At 40.5% G+C, this 10,516-nt stretch overlaps 1 protein-coding gene across 2 annotated transcripts in view; it reads left to right on the forward strand.

Moving 5' to 3' along the window:
- malrd1 (MAM and LDL receptor class A domain containing 1) overlaps positions 1-4,480 on the forward strand; it is a 45,657-nt gene extending 41,177 nt beyond the window's left edge. The window contains exons 28-33 of one of the 2 annotated variants that reach the window (XM_015055942.1): positions 319-385; positions 2,454-2,545; positions 2,665-2,761; positions 2,853-2,913; positions 4,162-4,269; positions 4,363-4,480. In XM_015055942.1, the coding sequence (XP_014911428.1) occupies positions 319-385; positions 2,454-2,545; positions 2,665-2,761; positions 2,853-2,913; positions 4,162-4,269; positions 4,363-4,464 (527 nt within the window). In that variant the 3' untranslated portion in view covers positions 4,465-4,480. The remainder of the gene's footprint in view (positions 1-318; positions 386-2,453; positions 2,546-2,664; positions 2,762-2,852; positions 2,914-4,161; positions 4,270-4,362) is intronic. The other variant, XM_015055951.1, reaches the window with a different exon arrangement.
- The last annotated feature ends 6,036 nt before the right edge of the window (positions 4,481-10,516 follow it).

The raw sequence follows: 10,516 nt of genomic DNA on the forward strand, positions 1-10,516 counted from the left end.
TCTGGTCTGTAATGGAGACTTGAATTTAACGCGCCATTTCAAACAAAGGTTTTGAATGCGCTTCCATTCTGGACTTTTCCAAATTGGGAGGGTCCGGGCCCCCTCAAACCCCTCGGGTTTTACGCCCATGCTTCTGTGTGCCATGAAGACCAAGGAAACAGCTGTTAGGTCAAGGAGAAAGTTGTGCATAATTTTAAAGCTGTGTTAAGGTATTAAATGTCTTTGAACATCTAGTAAAGTTATTCAGCACAGACATCAACAATCGCAAGATATTTTGCTTGTTTATATTTGCAAATGTAAATTTGTTTTGTTTTGCAGAGTGCCCTCCAGCGTACTGCCAGGGTCACGGTTCATGCTATCTTGAGGAAAACGGACCTCTGTGCTTGTAAGATGCAGGCTGATGCACAAAAACTTTTAAAAGTCTACAGATATGCATTGTTTTTGTTTGTTCCTTTGTCTCCACTACCCTTTATCTTTTTGTTTCAAAAATGAAAATCCTGTCAACCTTTACTTAAAAAAAAAAGACATGCTTCTGTGCTTATCCCTCTAGATTAAACATAGAGCTTCTGCATAAAGTTTCCTGGGAATCTCTTCCTCTAGTAATACAAACCTCAAAAAAAAAAAAAAGCTGTGCATTAGAATGATATCCTTCCATTTCAGCTTTTACCTTTCAAAAAGCACGTTTGCTTGAATGATGCGCCACTCTCTTTGTTGGAGTTTCCTTTTTTTCATTATAATTAAGCTCATGAATGGAGTTTCTCTGCATCAGCAGCTTGGAATGTCAGCGCTGAGCGATTTCACTATAAAGGTAGGAATGCTGTGATGGGACTTGCTGCCGAATCTGCTAACATCATTATGCATAAGTGAATTCTCTCTGAGATGTTCACGTTTCTCATTTTTTTAATGTCATCTCTGCTAAAACAAAAGATGAGTTCTGCAGCAGGTCCTAAGAAAAAGCACAGAAATGGACCTGAAGCAGAAAACTCGATGTTTCTTAAAGAATTATTTCTTGCTTTTACTTATAGAAATCAATGAACAAAATAAAAATAAAATTGTCAGAAGGTTCCTGCTTTTCTGTTTCACAGGAGAAATTTAGTTTGTATTTTCATCTTCGTTTTCTCACTGCATTGGACCCATGTTGGCACACTTATGGGTTCTCCTGGTAAAGACATGTAAAACGTATTACATTTTAGTATCATAATCAAACAGTGAGAAACTAGAATAACTTCTCTTTAATCTTGAGAACAGATTTATTTTGAGTCTGAACTATTTCTGTTTTGATCTGATTTGTTTTAGATCATTACCCTGAATCACCCAGCAACAACTCATTTTTGGCCAAATCGCAGGCTTACGAATTAATAATAAAATAAAATCCTTGTATGTACTACAAAAGATACGTTTTTTTTATATGAATTGCCAGAGTCGAGCTAACCCTGACAATTTCCACACATAATATTTCCTAATGTGGGGCCATTATTCCATACAGTCTTTTTTCTGCAGTTTTCAGTGTTAAATTAGTCTATGGCAATAAAAGAGGCCTTTACAATAAGGTGTTTTATACATCAACGATAGAGGAGTTTACATTTTAAACTGAATTAACTGTGGATTGTCTGGTTCAGACCACCCTGAATTTTGGTCTGCAGCCATTTTGCTTTCCAACCAACTCCCCACTCCGTGTTAAGAAAAAGAACTCAGAAAGTGTTGATCACCAAAGCTTCTTTCTTATTAAAGGTTTCTGTTTAATTTTTTTTTAGTTTTTTTGTTCCCGCCTTCCATCAATTTGTAAGAGGAAGTTACTGCCGTCATGCACTGCTCAGTGTGTTGTGGAGACCGTGAAGCTTTTCCAGCGTGCAAGACGGCAGTGCAGTAGATCCCAAGCCCAGCACTGGGAGGACACCTCAGGCTCACTGTTGGCATCAGGTTCCTCCCGGGGAACTTGGCCAGGAACAGCCCACTGTCACACAATCTGGATGCTGACTCCCTCTGAATGATAATGCCACTGTCTGTCTTCGCTGGAAGCTGTGTGTTTCCCATTACAGGAAAAATATCGAGATGATACTGAACAGATGCTGACATGGAGCCGAGTCTCTGTTCGGGAGAGGAAGAGCTCACTCGGTTTCCCAGACGTGCACATTGCCAGGCCGGCCAAACTATTTCCAGAGTTTCCGAGCTGGACGTCCAGCAGATATTTCTCACACCACTTTTAGAAAGGGAAATGGCTCGACAGACAATATGCAGTCAGATGCTTTGTGTACTGTACTGTATTAGAATATTACATAAACAAGCAATCCTGTTGCAATCCTTTCTGACCCTTAAAAATGAGATTTTTTTTTTAATACCTTGGTCTGGACCTTTTTTTTTTTTTTTTTTTTTGCATGCCAAAATAAAGCATGTGATTCCAGCATCCCTTTAAACACACGTGTGGTCACCTCGTTGTGTTTTTTTGACTGCAGGTGTGAGCCGGGATGGTCGGGCAATCGCTGCCATGTGAAGGAGAAACCGTCCCTCACCACCTCATCACCAACTGTCGAAGCCACGCAGCTTGGTAATAAAGACGCACGCCTCTCTAAACCTCCTGCATTAAACCGTCTCATCTGCATCTGCATCCTTGCAGTTTGTAACTCTGCAGTTAAATACAGGATCGAATTCGTCCCTCTTGTCTAGATACGGTTTACGCTGGCATCGGTATAGGCCTGGTGCTGCTCTTGGCTGGACTCGCCGTGTGCTTTCTTGCCCTGTGCAAGAAAAAATGTGGCTTTGTGTGAGTCCTGGTTTTTCTGTTTCTATATGTATATATGTAAGATCCCGGTTCTGTTAAATAAAGTCATGAGCATGTTTTACTGGATCCACAGAAAAGCTGACCCAATGAAATACGGCGTGATGGATAATCCGAGCTTTGACTGGAGAGCAGAGGTCAGTGCACAGAAATGTCCAATCAATCACCGGTGGAGTCATTTTGGGTTTCTTAGCTGCACAAAATTCATTTTTCCACCATTTGGTCCCACACTTATTCAATAAGTGGAGCCAACATGAGAGGAGGTCAGAAGGTGATCGCCAAGCCTTTTTGCCTGATTAGGTTTTTGATTTAGGATTATTGATTTAGCCTCTCATGAGTCCCTCTGCAGTGTTTAGGGGCTGCTCAGTACACACTCTGCGACACATGTAGGACCATAAACAACCAGCGTGATCAGCTGCCAAACCAAAAGATACAAAGCCTTTTGGGTAGCAGCGTTTGCTCGAACAAAAAAGGTTTAATTCTCACACAGATGTTGCTATTATTGTTCACCGACTGCACGCCTTGTTCCCTGCAGTTTTAATCTCAATAGTCATTCCTTGCCATCATGAGAAGCAACACACACACACACGCACACACACACACAGGAGACGATACGATCACAGCCGTTCCGTTGCTGTAATGGCTGATGTGTGACTTTGGGGGATTCATATGAGGGGATCAGGAGAAGAAAACGAGTGAATTATGTGTTCAGACACGTAGAAAGTCGTTTTTATCTGGTTACCAAGTCAAATAAGAACACTAGAAGGGATTTGGAGTGCCTCCACTATAATGAAATTTAATGTGGTTATTATGGAATAAACTGTGCTGTGTCTTTTTCCTGATGTGTCTCATAAAACCTTTTATGTAAAACAAACATCCATAAGAGAAGTAATAACTCTCCGGTGTGGAGAGGCCTGCTCTGTCTATCCAACCATCTTCCAGGTTTTTTTTTCGTAGCATTTTAAAATTAATTCAGAGAAATATAAATCAAAAACGCATATAAATATAAAAATGTGTTGCTTAATAACAAATGTACAGCTTGTTGTCCAGCAGTTTGATTCAGCACAGACACAAATACATTATAAAGCAGTTCTGCTTTGTGCATTAATACTGACATTGTCAGCGTCCCTCTGCTGCCATCCTACCACTGAGGATGCAGCTATTATTAGAGAGTGTGAGTCTCAACTCGTATCTCTGCCACTTCAGCACTTGTTTTGCAGAGCGCTGGAAGATAGTAGACGATGAAATGTTTTTATTGAGGTTAGGGATGTAATTATAAACGCCTGGCTGCATAACAGGTCAGTCCGGTCACTTCCCCTTGTCCAAGTGCTCTCGCACATCAGAGCTCATCTAATCTTTTTTTTTGTTGTTGTTGTTGTTCTCAGAATCCATCAGAGGACAAAAGTCCAGACAGCGGTCCACCCATTAACCCCAAAACGAGTGACGGTCTTGGGCTTCCTATCAGCGTCTACCCCTGGAGAAGAGAGGTGGAGGTGAGTTGTCTCCGCCTCGGCTTTTGACCTCCGACTGTGCGTATACGTGTCTGTAATGTGATCCTCGTCTCTTCTTTCTGCATTTATCTGCAGCAGGGTTCAAACTGGAAAGACGCCAAGCTATCCTTCTCCAACCCAATGTACAATTACCCCTGTGACACTAATGGCGCTGGCAAGAGAAGCTCAGAAGAATAAAATCGATAAAACTTGATGGATTGGTTTTTGGCATGTTTCCATGATGTTGAAACACATCGGTAATCTGAATAATAGCGAGAGAGAAAAAAAAAACAACTTATGCATATTGTATAGATATGAACGTTTGGGAAAATTGTGAAGAAAATCTTTGAAATGTTAGTTCTTTTTGTTGTTGTTGTAAATGTTTTTTTTTATTTTTTTTGATCAAGTATTACATAAAAACAACCCAAAAATAAGTCACCAGACTAAAGAAATGTTTTATGAAAATGTCTTTTGTTTCAACTACAGATGCAAGTCTTTTGATGTATGCTTTCACCATCTGTGCACGTCAAGAGACTAAAACTGTAACAACTAAAATACTTATAAAATGATATATCCCCCCACCCCCATCTACTTTTGCACTATTTTGTGTCAGTGGGTCACATGAAATCACCCCAAAATACTTTGTGGTGGATTTTATTGAATTTTCAGAGTCAGATTATACTTCAGCAATGAAGAATAGGTTTTATTTAAGGCTTTCTACACAAACGCATTTATGCCTATTTAAATGCATCAACTTATTTCTGCCTCAAGAAATAAGGAGATGCCGCCACCATAGATTTCAGGTTGTCTTTTAGTTCCACAATAAGCGAAGCTGATAGAATCAGTCATTTTTGTCAGATTCTCCATCACAGCAGAGTCTCCGTTGAGTGTGTAAGTGCAGTACATATTTGACGTCCACCGGTTTGATAAAAATGAACAACGTCAGGCCGCCGAAATGAAAAATACAATCCAGTGAAAGAAATTTGCTGCCAAGCTCAGCCACCGAAAAAGCAACAGCTCAGCCTTTTTGCAGTCTCTCCATCGGTTTTTTTCCCCCTTCCACCTCACAACAATCAAACATGCACACACAAACATTAGAGCCTTCCACTTGTCATGCACAGCAGCTGGCCGAAAACCTGCAGCAATCGGTGTGTCTGACCTGGGAAAACTCTCTCTGGTAGCTTCGTTATTCGTGCAGCTGAATGGCTCAGAGAGGAGCCACTGCGTGCCACGAGCTTTTGTTTCTGAAGCAACATCAGTCAGCTTTTTCCCCTTTGCAGCTATTGTGACAGTTGTGCTCACCACCAGGCTCAGTCCAGCCAAAAGGTCACCGTGTATTTTTTGCATACATCGCTGTTCAGAGACGTCTCTGTAATGAAAGTGCTCCTGTAAAGTTCATCTGCGAGAGCCTTCGGGGACTTTTATTTGAAAATAAGAGTTGACTTTTGTATTTGTTAACAAGCTTCCACTTAGTGCTGTCTTGGTTGAGTACAGTAAGGGTTCTCACTGGATAGAGGAGCAGCCCAGCATTTTATTTTTTATTTTTTTTTTATCTTTTTTAGTGTGAGTGCATGACAAAATGACTGTTTCACCTCTGTTTTCACTGAGCATGACACTCTTTGCTGACCGTCTACTAGAGTTTCCAGCTCATTGATTCGGCAAAAGACAGAAGAAGAAGACCAGTGAGCTGTTTCTGATTAAATGTGCAGTGATTCTGGAGGCTGCAAAAGGGTTCAAAAAGACTCAGTTTAGTTTGGTGCCTTTGTGCGGCTAAATATTTATTTTTTTTCCCGTTGGCTTGCAAATGTTGGCGTAGACTTTGAAAGATTCTCAAATTTTAACAATTTACGCTTCCTTTTCTGTTCAATAGATACATTGGCCATTATAACTGACTATTGTGACTGCTGAATGCTAATATTCCTATTTGATTAATAAAGGACTGCTTTTCAGAGGTGTTTTTTGTACTGGTGAATGACTCCGCTACAGATACACCACCTTCCCAAAGTATAGGGTCACCTCAGTGAACTCCAGCTGTGATAGGATGCCACCTGTGCAATGAGTCAGGTTGTAAACTCTCTTTCCCTCCTGCTTATTCCGCAGTCAGCTGTCAGAGGAAGGAATCTGGGAACATTTTATGCAGTGGGGTCACATAAAATCAGAGTGGGGTCAGAGGAAGCTGGGGGCCATCTTTCAGTGGAGTCAACAGCTGTAGACGTCCAGACTTCCTGTGGCTGTCAGGTTAGCTCAAGAACGGAGCAAAGACAGCTTTATGGATATCCAAGGTTGGGTGTGGCTCCTTAGTTCCAGTAAAAGAAAGTCATTTTGGACAATTTCATGCTTCCAATATTGAGGGAACGGTTTCTTGATGACCTGTTCCTGTCCCAACATGACTGCACACAGCAAGAATCCTTTCAGAGCCCCTGTTTGAGGAATGGGATGTGATTACAGCTCAATGTGTAAAGGCAAGTATCTCAATGACTTTGGCAAATATTGTGTTAAATATTATTTGCCTGCCTGGTTCAGGGATTTACAACCTGTATCTCTTTGGCTTGAGATGATAAACAGCCGAGGAGTGTTTTAATATGAAGGTAAAAAAAATAAATAAAAAAAAGTCTAGATTTGTTTTTCTGCATGGATTTCCCACAATAGAATTAAACTAGTGACTTGCTTAAAATTATTATTTTTTTATTCCCCAAATTCTTTTTCTACTAAGGTACAATGTATGTGACTTTTAAAGTTCGTTCTCCGTGAAAATAAAATACAAGGAAATACGTTTATTCTGTTCTTGTACAGTTAATTGTTTGTCTTTATTCTAAAACCTAAACATAGAAATAAAACCGTGGCTCTAGATGTGGGCTTTCTGAATGAGCCGTAAGAGTGAGATTCTTTAAAAAGAAAACATTTATCTGAGGGATAGAAAGCTTAGGGTTTATAAATGCAAAATAAAATCATTCTATTGATTTCTGATGGTATATTTCTTAAGGATCCAGTGATTTTATCTTCTGCTATGGTGTGACTCAGTAAACATCAGATCAAAAAATGAATTAGAGCTGATTTGACATCATCTTCAAGCAGCACATGTGGAACTTCCCATCTATCTGTAAATCTTTAGGTTTGGCAGAATATCTAATTGTCGTTGATACATGTTTGTCATGTGGAGTCCCTTCATACGCATTCAGTTGACTAATGAAACCAGCAACCCAGCAGCTGGTATTATATGACACAGGAAAAGCGCAAACGCCGCCATAAAGAGCTTGTTTATTAGCCTTCGTCCATGACTTTCTCTTACAGAGTCCAGTTCTACTAAGTGAACCTATGCAGCACAGTTTCCACTGAGGGAGAAACAAAATGTTTTCAGCTCCCGTTCATGTCACTTGAAGGGCAATAATGTGAAATGCGCAAATGGAAAGATGAAGACAGAGTGTAACTTGTTTCCCCTGAAGTTTTTCTTTTTGTTTTTTTTTTTCCTCTTTCTGTGGTTTCTGACTGCCACATGGCTTCTTTGTTCTCTGTTTATTAACTGGTCGATCGTTAAAAAAACACTTCGGTGACAAAACTAAGGCAGTTGGATTCGACTCAGTGGAAAGTGTTTCACCTGCCAGCGCCATCCGACCCAAAGAACCTGACTTTTCAGTAATGACGTCCTCCCCACCTCCAGTGAGACCAGAGTGCTGTTAGATCTGCAGCCAAGCTAAAGTTCACTCTATCTGTGAGTGATTGTGGTTAATGCTGGAGCTGGAGGGGTGTAAGGACAACTTCCATCCAGAGATGCAGAATTCTTCATCACCCACAGCCTCAGCTCTTTCTATAAGAGCTCTGCAACAATTTCACAAAGAGCTTGAGCCTCTGGGGATCAAAAAAAAGTAAATGATACGTTCAGTTTTGGCCCTTTCTTTCACGCTTTCTGTGCACCCTGTCGGGATTTTTCTGTTTCCCATGTTTCCTGTCATGAGTCATGCTGCTCCTCTTGTCCCTGCTGATTAGCTCATTGCTCTCTCTCACCTGTGCTTCTGCTGCTCCTGCTGGCTGTTTATTGCTAATGGCTCTTACCTGTGCCGCAGTCTATGCAAAGTCCTGCTATGCAGACTTTGTCTTCCTCCTTGACGAAGACTTTGCATGATCCCTGTGTGAATTCCTGATGTGCACCTGGCCTGTTTTCTGTCTCCTGACTACTGCCAGTTCCCTAGCTGTTCTGTGAGTTTCTCTGCTTTTTTGCTGTGCACTTTGTGTCATGTACAAAGACGTTGATTACTGCCTTGCTCACTCTGGATCTCTTCTTCCTACCTGGACTGTTTACCCAACCTCTAACCCTACAGTATCTAATAAAAAGGTCATTATCTTTCCAATAATCAAACCAGATCAGAGAGGTGATCTGGAATTTCTGCTTTCCATAGTTGTTTTTTTTTTTTTTTCTCTCTTTTGGTTTCCATCCTGTAGAGTTCCTTTCTCTACAGGGAACTCCACAGGTTATCCCCTATGGTCCCGCAGATAAAACACATGTGGTAAATGGACACTTTGTTCTTTCTCACTATCCAAACCCAAAGGTTTCAAGCCTCTGCAGAGGAAATCCTTGGAAGCCACTTCTGCTGTGGAAACCTTTTCGCTCATTGGTCGCTCATCTTTCTGTCACTTCTGCAAGTCTGACGTGAAAGTCGTTCCCTAGAAGCACCCACGGTCCGTGTATTTTCAGGCAGTTTGTTTTTTCGTTTGAAATGAAAAATGAAAAAAATGAAAATGGACTCGTATTTTTCGTTTATTAAACCAAAATGGGAAATCGTATAACAGCTCGGCTCAGCTCGGACCGGCAAACGTCTGGTGGCTGTCTCCTCACTCTTCATCAGTCATATTTCTGTAGTTCATGACAAATAGTTATCCTCTCAACAGATGAACCTACCTGAGCGAAGGAATCTCTGTAGCTCCTCCATAGCTTTCCCCAATGCTGCCTGTCAGCTTAGTTGGATACCATCTCTTAGTTATTTACATTTTTCAGATTGACTGAGCAGAGTTCTTTGAGATGTTTAAAAAAAATGCATATTTTGACTGCTTTAAAATTCTCCATCTTTCTTCTTGACCCATCTGCTGTGTCGCTTCATGATGCTGTCCTCTGACGCCTTCACAGAACAGCTGGATATGTACTGAGATTAGACTACAGGTGAACTTTCACTGGCTAGATGGATACTGAAGTCAGTTTTTTTTAACTCTGAAAACCTTTCCTTTTTTAAGCTCTGTGGCTTTAAATACATTGCACAACATGTATTGCATAACATCTATCTTTCTGGAGGCTTACAGTATTGTGGTTTACATGCACTGCTTTGCTTTGCCTGCTAAAGAGACGTGTGAAGAATGGGTTGGATTTTGTGTGAAAAGGCTAATTTGACTGTGGACAGATGTCTCCATCATAAATGGTCATAATGTCTTTGAGTCACTGCAGTAAAGAAGCTGCAGTGATACATAAAAAACAACCAAATGCAGTATGAAATTTACTTCTGTTGTCTGATATGACATTTTCGGCTTAATTGTTTCCATTGTGGTGACGTTCCACAGTAGTGTCTTAATTGGGACACACATGTGGTCAAAGTTATTGTTCCTGTGCAGACTTCCTGGTAAGCAATGAAGAGGACTTGTGTTTCATCTCATGTGACAGGACAGCACCAAATGACCGTGAGAGGTTTTTAATGTCTGGCACTGCACAGTTTGTGATGACATTAACAACATTTTATGAGACCAAGTCATTTGACTTCATGAGGACCAACTTGCTTATGTACAAAGTTGTGGCAAAATTATGCACAGGCTTCTTCTCTTGCTTTATTGTCACACACTTAAATGATCCAGGACATCAAACTGATCAGCATGACATACAATTAACATGTGGAAATTGAAGAACATATGAGAAACAAAGTTATCTATATCTAGCAGCAAAAGATTATAAAATCTTTTACATTTTATATATATGTCGCCGTTTCCTCCAATTGTGTTCCAGCCAAGAAATAGACTTTTTAATGCAAAATCTTTTGCACCTGAAGAGGGCGCTCTAACTAACCTGTCACTGTGCAATAGGTGAAGGATGACAAGACCTTTCATTATAAAAACTAACACCAAAATTAGAACAAGAACCATGAAAAACATATGTTCCTTCTTTATTGGCTCCCATTCATATTAAAACTCTTTAAACAGGTGTAGCCCTGTTAAAGAAGAATCTGTCTCCAATAATTCTAAATCTGTTTGGGAAAATTAAACGTCCTGGGGGGGT

The sequence above is a fragment of the Poecilia latipinna genome, unplaced genomic scaffold, assembly GCF_001443285.1.
Source record: "Poecilia latipinna isolate Pla-1442-1.1 unplaced genomic scaffold, P_latipinna-1.0 Scaffold59, whole genome shotgun sequence".
In the NCBI taxonomy this organism is placed as follows: domain Eukaryota; kingdom Metazoa; phylum Chordata; class Actinopteri; order Cyprinodontiformes; family Poeciliidae; genus Poecilia; species Poecilia latipinna.